The sequence below is a fragment of the Tuber melanosporum genome, assembly GCF_000151645.1.
Source record: "Tuber melanosporum whole genome shotgun sequence assembly, scaffold_35, strain Mel28".
NCBI classification, from domain to species: Eukaryota; Fungi; Ascomycota; class Pezizomycetes; order Pezizales; family Tuberaceae; genus Tuber; species Tuber melanosporum.
The window spans coordinates 175874-190007 of record NW_003299030.1 but is presented as its reverse complement, the minus strand read 5'-3'; the positions used below and the strand labels follow the sequence as shown (position 1 = coordinate 190007).

At 44.7% G+C, this 14134-nt stretch overlaps 1 protein-coding gene across 1 annotated transcript; it reads right to left on the bottom strand.

Annotated features, from left to right (window-relative positions):
* Positions 1-11347: 11347 nt before the first annotated feature.
* Positions 11348-14134, bottom strand: GSTUM_00007333001 (uncharacterized protein; the record flags this gene model as incomplete). Its single annotated transcript, XM_002839347.1, has 3 exons — positions 11348-12308; positions 12377-13089; positions 13145-14134. The coding sequence occupies 3 exons, from the start codon at positions 14132-14134 to the stop codon at positions 11348-11350; spliced, it is 2664 nt and encodes an 887-aa protein (XP_002839393.1).

Genomic DNA, 14134 nt, shown 5'->3' with positions numbered 1-14134 from the left:
TCGACCTTCCACCCTTGATGTGAATACACAACACATTCCACATCTTACTCCTCAAATTACACAACAAGAAGTTTCCCTTACAAACAATTATTCCTCCTCCTCCGATTGAACACGATAGAGAACCAGAATACGAGCTAAACGAAATAGTTAATTCTCGCTTCTTCCACGGTCACCTCCAATACCGAGCCAAGTGGACGGGATATTCGCCCAAATACGATAAAACTTCATACTTCGCACACATCATCTAATACGCACAAGATGTCATCTCAACCTTCTACTAGTAATACCCAGGCAAACCCGGCCCAGGTAACGATCATGCTCAGCTAAGACAAAGGCGAGGGAAAGTCTTCCATGCTATTGTAACAACACGAGGGCTGGGGCGATAGCTCCCGCCAAACTACACCAACCAACTCTGAATACTCATTCATGGGGCCGACTGACAAAGAACTCAGGCAAAAGGAATAACAAGCACAGCATAATGTCATGTCATGAACGGTATGCTATGACAATGGATGTCCCACATACTATAGGGACAAGGAAGGCTCGAGATGGTTCACAAGAGAATACAAAAAGTTTGGTCCGCATCCGGACCATACCCTAAAGGACTGGAAACAGTGCTTCAACAACATGTGCAAGATGCACAGGATGAAGAAAATCTCTGTGGGATACTACCCGCAGAAAGATGGGACAAAGAAAGAGTTGGAAGAAACAGATGCCACAGTATGGCAGAGAGCTAGGACCTCGAGGATGAGGCCCAGTGAGGGGGGAGCCCAAAACTCATCAACAGAAACGGAACCAGACGCCAGGAGCCTACACAGGCAAATCCGCGGACTCTGGAAACAACTTAGGCAAGCTGAAGTCACAATTTTAGCAAACGACAAAACGATGGGAGGGCTACGACAGCTGAATGATGTTCAGAGGCACACGATCAAGATAGTGAACCTGACCTTGGAAACAGTAAGGGTAAGATGGAGGGAAGTCGACGACAGGTTCAATAGGCTTCAGAGGTCTATTGTCACGAATGTGGCTTGGCATGGAAAAGGTTTTCACGTGACACATAGTTATGAGTCACAGGTATGTTATTGTTTTGCGCATATAACTCATTCAGGTTATATGATTTGTTATGTGTGGAATTTGTAATGCTTTCGCACATGGCTCAAGTATGAGTCGTGGGACATGCGCCTGACGAGTATGCCTTGCGAGTGTGCCTTGCAGGTAAGCCTTGCGCATATGATTTATGTTTCGCACATGACCTCATTACGAGGTCATGGGTTTCGCGCATATGACTCAGTCAGGTCATGTGACTTGTTTATTGCGTTATGATTGGTTTATGAGTTTTGCACATGACCTCGCTATGAGGTCATGGGTTTTGAGCATGTGATCACTTTGGTCACATGACTAGTTTGTTATGATTTGGTTTCACACATGAGACCACTTTAGGTCACATGATTAAAGGCGGGAAGAACACTATATAAGGAGGCCGATGCGGCTGAGGAAGATAGGGTCTTCACGCTTTGTTCTAAGTACTTTCCCTACTTATTACTTAACGAATATAAAACACCTTTACGATCTTTATCTTTATTGCAACGTTGTTGTTACACAGAGGAGAGCTCTTCACAAAGAAGAGTTAGAGAAAGCTTACGATAGGCATTCCCGATAGAAGACAAAGGTCTTGTACTATCGCTAACGTGGGCATAGGCCTATAGCTATCGTTAGACAAAGGAAGCAGAAGACAGAAGAGATAAGTATCGTTCCCCGTCGCCAAGAGCTAACTACCGAGAAAGGGATCGTTACATTACACAGCGTCACCTAAGTGCGACGCCAAACGATACAAGACGGCATCCTTCAATCCAGACAGGGAAGGAGATATCGACATCGACGATCAAAACCTCAACCTAGGAGGATTCAGCGATGCATTAGACCACATCTCAGCAGAACCCTCGAGAGCAGCAAGCCCAGTAACCCCAGAGAAGGGATCCCCAGTCGATAGTTCTCCTGCAGGAACTCCACGACCCCTGAGAATGTCGGGATCTGCAGTACCTGGGCCACCAGCCCCAGCCACTCCGACACCAGGAACCAGTATACTTGGAATGACTGAAAATCAGTTTCAAGCATTTCTCGCAGCCACGCGAAATACAGGACAAGGAAATATTCAACGACCAAAAGCAAAGGAACCCGACACATACGAAGGAGCTGAAGATAAGCTGCGAATATTCTTAGCACAATGCGAAGGATATTTTACTGTCAAGAGATATGGAGATCAACACAACGAAATCAAGATTCAATATGTGGAATCTCTGCTCAGAGGACTCGCAGGGCAATGGATCATGCCTTTCCAAGATGGAAGGAAGCAGAGGGAATGGGTCACATACGAAGAGTTCAAGGCGACACTCTTTGAACAATTCGGAGATCCTAATGCCAAAGAAACAGCAAGACGAAAACTAGAAAAACTCCAGCAAGGAAAATAAACGTTCCCAGCGTATAGGAACGAATGTCGACTATTGGAATACGAGGCCGAGTTTGATGATTCCACCCTCTACATCATCCTCCTGAGAAACTGCAGCGAAAGACTCCGGGAGGCATGCGGAATCTCTGACCTGCGCTATACGACAGCCGAACGATTTGCAAGATGAGCAATCGACAAAGAAAGCAAATTAAACATGGTTTGGAGCAACTCGGAAAACACTATAGTGCACAGAGTGTTCCAATCATCCAGGAATGGGGACGGGACTTTTAAACTGCAAACATCTCGAGGAGAAAGTCGAGCATTACCACCAGGCGAACCAATGGAGTTAGACAAGTCAAGAGGAGGCCCGGCTCTGAATCTGTCTAAGGAAGAATACACCAGAAGGATGAATGGGAAACTATGTCTAAGGTGCGGAAAAGCAGGGCATCAGATACGAGAATGCAGAAGCCGACCGGACAACGGATACCAGGGAAACAGAGCTGCCGGAAATAATCGTTTCCAAAATCAGAAAAGGAGCACCATCCGCGAAATGATAGCAGAGGATTCACCGGCGGAAAACGACGAGGGTCCCCAGTAAACGGTGGTCTGGGAGACCCAAGATGTGGACCTGGAAAACCCATCAAATTAGCGAACTACTACATGGCACTACACACGCAAAGAGGAGAAGAAGATGGAGATCATGTGATGATCAAAAGGAAGATATACAACAGAGAAAGCGAAGAAACAACAATATATACAATGCTCGACTCGGGGGCCACTGAAGACTTCATCGACAAAGAAATATGCGACAAATACGGCCTCCACACCAAACAAGCGAAGAAAGCAAGAGAGGTCTACTTAGTGGATGGAAAACCAAGCACAATGGGTCCTATAACCCATACGGCGACAGTACCTATGGACATTGACAGCCATAGGGAAACGGCAACCTTTCAAGTGGCAGATCTGAAGAACCATGAGATAGTCCTAGGGATGCCATGGTTACGGAAGCATAATCCAACGATCGATTGGAACGAGAACAAGATGACCTTTACAAGTGAACTATGTGCGACAAGATATCTCAACAGTTGACCTGTGGTCTACTCGACACCGATACGAGAAGCGGAAGAAGAAACTTTGCATGCAAAATTCACCACGATGTGGCAAGACAAGAGAGTCCGGATACAAAGGCTGGACCAAGAGGCAACAGTGCCTACCAAGGGTTCCAAAGGGGCAGCAGGACACGACCTATATGCCAATGAAGGAATCAGGATACCTGCCAACGGGCAGGCAACGATAGCAATGGGAATAGCCATTGGACTCCCAGAAGGCACCTATGGACGAATAGCACCCCGCAGTGGTCTAGCAGTCAAACACTGACTCATGACCATGGTAGGGTTGATCGACATCGACTATACCGGTGAAATCAAAGTGGTCATAGCCAACCTAGCTCAAGAGGACTACCAAGTCCAGAATGGCGATCGAAACGCACAGTTGATAATCGAAAAAATTAACAAAGAGGACCTGCATGAAGTAGATCACCTGGAGGAAACCATAAGAGGAAACAAGGGATTTGGAAGCATGGACCAAAACCAGCTCGATACAACAAAAAGAATTGAGATCAAAGAGATCACAGCACAAGCCTTTGGACGATACTATCGAAGAGGAGATACAACAGGAATTCTCAAATGGACATACGAAGACGAAAAAGCGGTTCTAGTAAAAATCAACATCAGCACAGAACTAGCAATCCAGGACAAGAAATACCAAAGCAAAAAAGGATGGAAAGAATTGGTTCCAAAAGAATATCACCAATTCACAAATCTATTGCAAGAAGAGGAAGCTACGGAGCTACCACCTCGAAGACCAGGAATCGACCACAAAATTCAGCTGGACGAAGACGAAAAAACGGGAAAAACAAAAGAGATTCCCTATAAGAAGTTATATCGCCTAGGGGAAGCAGAGCTCGAAGAACTTAGGAAGTATATCGAGCAAAACCTAAAGAGAGGGTGGATCCGAGACTCTTTCGCGTCAGGAGGATCCCCAATACTATTTGTCAAGAAAAAAGACGGAAAAATGAGACTCTGCGTGGACTACAGAGCCCTCAATTGGGTTACCAAGAAAGACCGATATCCGCTACCCTTGATTGGGGAAGCACTGGACAGACTACAATCAGCAAAATATTTCACCAAACTCGACATCAAAGATGCATACCACAATATACGCATCAAGGCAGGAGACAAATGGAAGACTACATTCGCCTCCAGATACGGAATGTTCGAATACTTGGTTATGCCCTTCAGGCTAACCAACGCACCGGCTTCATTCCAGAGATGGATCAACAAGGTACTTAATAAGTACCTCAACATATGTTGCATCGTATACTTGGACAATGTACTCATATACTCGGAAAACATACAACACCAAAAAGATATCAGCAACATCATGGCGGCAATACAAGGATCAGGAATGAAGATCAAACCAACAAAATGCGAATTCCCTAAGGAAGAAACAGAATACCTTGGATTTATCATCAATCGAAGTGGGGTCAAGGTCGACCCTGTTAAAACAGCAGCCATTTGGGATTGGGCCAAACCAAACAACAAAACAGATGTTCAATGCTTTATGGGATTCTGCAACTTTTATCGAAGGTTCATAGAGGGATTTAGCAGGCTTGCAAAACCACTCTATAACCTTACGAAGAAAGACAAGAAATGGGAATGGGGAGAAAACGAACAAAAAGCATATGATGCAATACGAACGCATCTAACATCGGCACCCATACTGGTTCATTTCAACCCAAACCGAAAGACAATGATCGAAACGGATGCCTCAAAATACGAATGCTCAGGCATACTATCGCAACAATGCGATGATGGAAAATGGAGGCCAGTGTCTTACCGATCTAAGACAATGACTCCTACAGAGTGCAACTACGATGTTGCAAACAAAGAACTATTAGCGATAGTTCAAGCATTAAAAGAATGGAGGAGATACATTTCGAACAACGACCATCCAGTCCGAGTTTTAACTGACCACTAGAACCTGGTCCCGTTCATGACCACGAAAGAACTGAACGACCGCCAGATAAGATGGATGGAGCACCTCAGCAAATACAACTTCAAAATTGAATACCGACCAGGAAAAGAGAGCGGAAAGCCAGATGCTCTCACAAGGATTGCAAGCAACAAACCACAAACGAAAGAAGACGAAAGAATCAAACAAAAAACACGAACACTATTACCAAAAACCTACTTCGAGGCAATAGAGGTTATCCAATTCACATCAAAGGAGGAAAGAGGAATTGAGAACGCAAACAAGAAAGACAAAACAATCCAGGCAATAAGAGAAGCCTTGGAAGAAGGAAAAAAGGAGATGAAAGGAATTGCACTGGGGTTATGCCAATGGAAAGACGGAAATATATAGTACGATGGAAAACAATAGATCCTGGAAGAAGAGGAGATAAGGACAGACATCATACGACAACACCATGATATCCGAATGGTAGGACATGGAGGAATGGCTAAAACCACGGAATTCATCATGAGGTCATTTTATTGGCCAGGACTGCGTGAAGATGTCTAACGATATGTCAAAAGCTGTGACAAATGCCGGAGAACGAAAACGGCTAAACACGCACCATATGGATTACTACAATCAAATGAAGTCCCCGAATAACTATGGGAAACAATTACTATGGATTTCATCACGGACCTACCAACATCAGAAAATCGCGATAGCATCCTGGTCGTGGTGGATCGCCTGACCAAAATGAGTCATTTCATTCCGGTTAGAAAAGATATCAACACAAGGGACTTTATACAAACATTCTTCCGTGAGGTCTTACGACTTCACGGACTCCGAAAGAATATCATTACCGATCGTGAAACACTATTCACATTGGGGCTATGGAAGAAAGTAACTGGAGAAATGGGAATAGAAAACAGAATGAGCACAGTGTTCCACCCACAAACGGATGGACAAACGGAACGGGTAAATGCGATACTCGAACAATATTTAAGGGCCTACGTCAATTATCAGCAAGATGATTGGTACAAACTGTTATCTATGGCCGAATTCGCATACAACAATGGAAAACAAGAAACAATTGGCACGACACCCTTCTTTGCAAATTACGGACAACATCCACAAAGTCAGACCACATATCATACGACTAATGATGTGATACCGGATAAAACCGATATGGTGATACTACACGAAACATTACAATACGAAATGAGTCAAGCACAACAACGACAGAAGGAACAATACGACAAGCACTGAAGACCAGATCCGAACAGACGACCAGGAGATATGGTATGGCTAATACCATGCAACATTCATACGATGCGACCATCAAAGAAATTGGACTACAAGAAAATAGGACCATTCTGGATACTGGAAAAAGTGGGCAGTCGAGCTTATAAACTCGACCTTCCCCCCTCAATGCGAATACACAACACATTCCACATCTCACTCCTTGAATTACACAACGACAATAGGTTTCCTTCACAAACACTTATTCCTCCCCCACCGATCGAACTCGACGGAGAACCAGAATACGAGCTCGACGAAATAGTTGATTCCCGCTTCTTCCACGGTCACCTCCAATACCGAGCCAAGTGGACAGGATATTCTCCAGAACACAATAAAACTTGGTACTTTGCATATAACTTCGGAAACACACAAGATGCCATCTCAACCTTCCACCAGCGATACCCAGGCAAGCCCAGCCCAGGTGACGATCACGTTCAATCAAGACAGAGGTGAGGGAAAGGCTGCCGTGCCATTGCAACAACACGAAGGCTGGGGCGATAGCCCCCGCCAAACCACACCCACTAGCCCCAAATACTCATTCATGGGGCCAACCGACGAAGAGCTCAAGGAAAGGGAACAACAAGCACAGCATAATGCCATGTTATGGACGGTATGCTACGATGACAGTTACCAAACACACTTTGGCGATAAAGAAGGCTCGGGATGGTTCCCGAGGGAATGTCGAAAGCGTGGCCCACGCCCAGACCACGTCCTGAAGCATTGGCAACAATGCTTCAGAAATGTGTGCAGGATGCACAGGGCACAGAAAATATCTGCAGGATTCTACCCGCAGAAGGATGGAAGCAGGAAAGAATTAGAAGGAGAGGATGCCAGAACGGCATGGGCGGCGAGGACGTGGTCCAGAGATGGAGGGGCCCAAAACTCCTCAGCAGACACGGAACCGGATGTGAGGAGCCTACACAGGCAGATCCGGGGACTCCAAGAACAACTTGGCCAAGCCAAGGCCACAATTTCGGCAAACGACAAAACGATCACGGAGTTAAGACAGCTGAACGATAATCAGCGGCACACGATCGAGATGGCAAATCTTACCCTGGAATTAGTAAGGGTCAGGTGGAGGACGGCAGATGAAAAGTTCCACAAGCTGAGAAGGAGCATGCGCTCGGCAGGATGGGAACTATTGAAACAGGGAGAAAAAGCCTGATGGGACTGAGGCTTTGGAGGAGTGGAGCTAATGTCATGAATGTGGCTTGGCATGGAAAAGGTTTTCATGTGACACATGGTTATGAGTCACAGGTATGTTATTGTTTTGCGCATATAACTCATTCAGGTTATATGATTTGTTATGTGTGAGATTTGTGATGCTTTCGCACATGGCTCAAGTATGAGTCATGGGACATGCGCCTGACGAGTATGCCTTGCGAGTGTGCCTTGCAGGTAAGCCTTGCACATATGATTTATGTTTCGCACATGACCTCATTACGAGGTCATGGGTTTCGCGCATATGACTCAGTCGAGTCATATGACTTGTTTATTGCGTTATGATTGGTTTATGAGTTTTGCACATGACCTCGCTATGAGGTCATGGGTTTTGAGCATGTGATCACTTTGGTCACATGACTAGTTTGTTATGATTTGGTTTCACACATGAGATCACTTTAGGTCACATGATTAAAGGCGGGAAGAACACTATATAAGGAGGCCGATGCGGCCGAGAAAGATAGGTTCTTCACGCTTTGTTCTAAGTACTTTTCCTACTTATTACTTAACGAATATAAAACACCTTTACGATCTTTATCTTTATTGCAACGTTGTTGTTATGCAGAGGAGAGCTCTTCACGAAGAAGAGTTAGAGAAAGCTTACGATAGGCGTTCCCGATAGAAGACAAAGGTCTTGTACTATCGGTAACGTGGGCATAGGCCTATAGCTATCGTTAGACAAAGGAAGAAGAAGACAGAAGAGATAAGTATCATTCCCCGTCGCCAAGAGCTAACTACCGAGAAAGAGATCGTTACATCTATGCACTCGGCAGGACGGAAACTATTGAAGGTTGAGGAAAGAGCCTGATGGGACTCAAGCTTAGAGGAAGAGGAGCTAATATTATGAATATGGCTTGGCGAGGAAAAGGTTTTCATGTGACACATGGTTATGAGTCACAGGTATGTTATTGTTTCATACATATGACTCATTCAAGTCATATGATTTGTTATGTATGGGATTTGTGATGCTTTCGCATATGGCTCAAATATGAGTCATAGGAGTGCACCTGGCGAGTCTGCCTTGCGAGTGTGCCTTGAGAGTAGGCCTTGCGTATATGATTTATATTTCGTACATGACCTCGTTATGAGGTCATGGGTTTTGTACATGTGACCACTTTGGTCACATGACTAGTTTGTTATAATTTGGTTTCACACATATGACCACTTTGGGTCACATGACTATGGGCGGGAAGAACACTATATAAGGAGGCCGATATGGCCGAGGAGGATAGGTTCTTCACACTTTGTTCTAAGTACTTTTCCTACTTATTACTTTAACGAATATAAAACACCTTTATAATCTTTATCTTTATTGCAACGTTATTGTTACACCAAGGAAAGTTCTTCACAAAGAAGAGTTAGAGAAAGCTTACGATAGGCGTTCCCGATAGAAGACAGAGGTCTTGTACTATTGGTAATGTAGGCGGAGGCCTAGCGCTATCGTAAGACGAAGAAAGAAGAAGAAGGAGAAGAGAAGTATCGTTCCCCGTCACTAAGAACTAACCATCTAAGGAGGGATCATTACACATACTTAAATTAAAGTCTATTTAGTAATGGAATCAAAAACTACTTAGTAGAGAAGTTATACACACTTCTGAAAGAATTAGAGTTCTTACAAATCTCTATACTAGGTAGGAAAAATATTCTCAGAATTAAAACTCTATCCATACCAGTTTAGATATCTTAATTTTATCAGCAGATCCTTTAAGTCTATTAGTATAGTAGATAGATGTAACCCATAAATACTCAGATATAGCATGTAAACATTGAAGTGCCTTACTAGCTATTTGACTTAACAAGCTTTAAAGAAGACATCTTATCAATATAATAAGTTATTACAAAATCTTTATCACAATTATCTTTCATACTCTTAAGAAACATTGACAAGTTATATTATTACAAGTCCTCCTTGACAAGTCCCTGTCTATGATAAAGGATTTTCCCTTTAGCTAGTCTCAGTATACCTTAGAGTCTACTACTCCCTAGCAATATCTAACAATAAATGTTGTATGTTGTATGAGATAAGAAGTAAAAGAAAAAAGTATTCCTATGACAGCTCTTATAGGGAATGCTGGAGATAGTTTGTAATAATAGATGTTGTAATTTGTATGCGTATGGAGAGAAAAACCTGGAGGTAGAAATAAGAAAAAGGAGTACTCCTAAGACTTTTTTTTTATATTACACCTGCTTTAAAGAATCAATAGTTGAATGCTATTTTTTGTAAATTGTAGGAACTGCCCCACGACTGGGTTACTTGTCCCTGTAGACAGGTTTATGCTAACACTGGCACAGACAACAAGGGCTCCCCGATGCTTCACACTATGAGAATTCATATATTATCACTCGATCGTTTCATACACGGTAGGCCAGGCATTATGTATTATATCCTCCATAGCACAGGTTCCAATGGCTCAGGTGAAATATGTGCTATACCTTCAACCTTTGTCTCAAGGAATCCATACCATGCGAAATGGTTCGGCCTTTAATTCCACACGTTCAGACCATTCAAAGAGTGCTTGTAACTATGCATATTTACTAGTTAAGTAGTCCGTCCACTCCAAGTCCAACCCAAACTAAAGGTAAACACTACGGACCTGCAACATTCCCGACTCTAACTCATCTGATATGTTCCATGCAAAAAAATTGAAAATATATCTGGAAAGGAAAATTTCATCGTGACTTCATAAACTACCCTCCAACAACCTTATCAGTCCCTCCTTCCCCAATATCGTACCTTCCTCCCCCATCCTACTACCTTCATCCTTCCAGAAAACGTATAACGAAATTGGTTGGACTGAGTTATTTCACTCGACTCCAAATATGAAAAAGTAATGGGTAGAGAAAGTATAAACAGTGAATGGTAGAAGATTGGATAGCAAAAAGAGAAGGGAAAAAAAAGAGAGAGAGTTTCGGGACGTTAAGATAAAAGGGAAAAAAGAACGCCCAACAGACGCCTGAACAAAATACTTAAAACATACATATACAAAAAACTGAATGCCACGCAAGGAGAGGAGAGCAGGAGTAACAGTCAGTGTTTTTGAGTATAGGAGTAAGGAAAGTATGTGAGTAAACTAAGCAAGACACCATCCACCGTAAAATCCGTAATGACCCGATGCTCCAATAAGTTGTTAGCAATATCCCATCCTTTCTTTCGTCCCGCCCGAGGTATCGTTGGGAGATGCTGATTGTCAATCATCCCCATCGCAGTTGCCCCCCCGCCCCCCCAGAAAAACAATTACAAACGACAAAAAAGAAATCAAGGTTTGTCATGTCTAATCATCGTCATCATCACCGCCAAGCAAGCCGAACACAAACTCAGACACATCCCAGCAGTCAACACAGACCGAGGCACAACCGGATGTCTAATCAGTATAGCCATCCTCCATCTGTATTATCATTTCTCGATTTCCCACTAGCTGCAACACCACCATTGGCGAAATCCAGCTTGGGAAGTTGAAGGTTAAGTTCCTCCTGCTCACGCTGTTGCTCCTTCCTCCTGCGTCTCTCCTTCTTGGCCTCTTTTCCCGCATCTCGGCTGTACTGTTCGGTCCTTGGACCAAATCTAACATCAGAGATTTCCCACTCGTCTGCCACGGCTGCAGCTACCCATGTCTTAAGCCCTTCGTGAAGAGCAGTGTGTAACCGCTCCTTGCACGTCCTCAAGCTACCCCCCATAAGTCTCTCCCATCCAGAGTTCCTAAGGTCTAGGCGAAGATTGTTTCGCTCCTCACGAGTCCCCAGGCTCGCAATGCACCCATTGAGCAAGTCCATGTGGTTTGCAAGGTAGCTGGTAGCTTCCCACTCAACGCCACCCACATAAGGGGCCGCCGGTACTGGCGGACGTTCTGCAGGGAAATGATTCGTGCAATATGAGTAGTCCCCTCCCTGACTATTGTTTGGCGGTAACACTGGCAACGCAATAACATTTGCACCATGGAGGAATATCCAGAAGACTTCCTTCGTAATATTAGTAACCTCTTTGCACCATCTCTTGTAAGGCCGTCTCGTATGAGCAACCTCAATGAACTCAACCGGCCGCTGATCCTCATTAGGAACCTTATCGGCAAGGTATCCCAGTAACCTCTTCGTCCGCCCTAGCTTTTGGGTGTGTGGCGCAGTAGACAGATGCGTGAACAAAAGATTAATAATGAGCCCGCGGGTTGTGAATTCCGATGGTCCTTTCTTTTCCTCATCAAACAGAAGTTCAATCAAACGAGGAAAGACCATGTTCTCCATCTCTAGCAGCTTCTCCAGGGCCAAAGAAGCTGTGCAGAGCGCCTTAAGACAGAGCAGAAGCTCGTGAAGCAACAAATCTTCATGCTCCTCCCTAACTCATATAAAAACAGTAAGTAACAAGGTTAATGAATAATTAGAAGAGCCACCAGGGGCTATTACCTCCACTCAATGCGCAATACCCTCTCCAGAACACCCCAAACTGCCTGCATTCCACCAAGCTCAACGAATCTCTCAACCCATCTCAAGCGTTCATTCCGAAGCACGAGACGGAGCTTATGAAGTGCAGAAACCTCAACATCCTTCATTCCCTGCTCACCCCGAATACATTTTCCATCAATTCCTTCCACGAACATCTTGTGTCCCTTAATTTTAGGTCTGGCCGCGTCCCGGAGCCACTCGACCCATTCTTGAGGACCAAGAGTGGGGACCATAGTTGGAGAGGTTGAGCCGTTGCTCGGAATGGCAGATGCCGAGGCCGGAGGGAATACAATACCCTTAACACGTAGGCTCTTGTCACCGGTAGGGCCCGAATCCGAACTCTTTTGCTTCTTCGGCGAGCCTAAAAACGAAGGAGTAGACAAACCCTTGTCTTTAGAAGCTCCAAAAGTACGACTACGGGGTCTAGTCTTCTTTGTTGGACTAGGCGGCGCATCGAGGCTCCTGGTTCCCTCTCTTGACTTTGGTCTTGCTTCGGATCTTCCTCCATGTGCAGTTTGTGGCCTTCTCCCAAATAAACCAGATGAAGAGGGTGTCTCTACAACTTTTTCGGCAGTCTTCTCCATTTGTGCCTCTTTTCTAATAAATTCTTGTTTTACTCTAATATCCAGCTTTCGCATCCGGTCCCGGAGATTTTCCGGCACACCCCGAGAATCCTATTTCAGACAGGTCAGTGAGAGTAAACGAAACACATATTACAAAATAACTAACAAGTAAAGCTTCAAAGGCAACGTCAATTCCCTCCAAATCCAAGTCAGCGTTATGGCTGCTCTTGGCACTCTTTCCACTCTCTTGACTGCCTTGGCTTCCCTGGCTACCTTGACTCCCAGTAGGGGACCTCCAGCCGTCTTCTGATCGTTTCTTCTCCATGCTGTACCGTAGCTCGTAACTCCCCTTTCTTGGGGATGCGACACTAAATCCACCAGATAGTAACGAAGTCGAAGGAGGGATGTAGGCACTCTTTGGTCTCTGCTTAGGCTTTCCGCTACTGCTACCACTTCCAGTTGAGCCGTTTACAGGCTTCCTAGTAAGGTTAGGCTCGTGTTGGCCGAAGAAATTGCGTTGAGATGATGGTGTATATTCGTTTGGAGTATACTTCCTGACCAATTCTTCCGTACTTGCCCGTTCTTGCTGGGTGGAGATAGAAGAGATAGATGAGAATGAAGCTCGTGGTTGCTGCTGCTCGATCAGCGCAGGGGGGAGAAGACTGCGCTGGAGGGAGGTGTTTGAACATGACGGGGTAATTCTAGGACTACGATCCTTGAATGGAACTGGCGGGGGCTTCTTGCTTTGAGAATGAGGGTGGTCTTTTGGCAGAGAGAAAAGATGTAAACCTCCAATTGACCCGGGGTTGTTGGTAAACCCTATGCCTGTAGATGTGTTTGATGTAAGCTCAGGGGCTGGTCTCTGATTTTCCTTATCTCTTGAAGAGCCTTTGATATCAACGGAAGGCTTCTTATTCATTCTCAGAATTGAAAAATCAATTGTGCTCCTAGCTTTGTTCGGCTTCTTTTCACCTCCAAAGCGTCCCGTATTCTGAGCTGAGCTCTGTTCAGCCACCTTATTGAAATTGTTGATCAGATCAAACACGGTGCCTCCCCGAACCTCCAAACTGCCTCTCGTGGGCGAAGAAGGAACCGATTTATCCTTCCTCAAAGTAAACGACGAAATTGAAAGAGACGAGAGGGACCTCTTATGCAT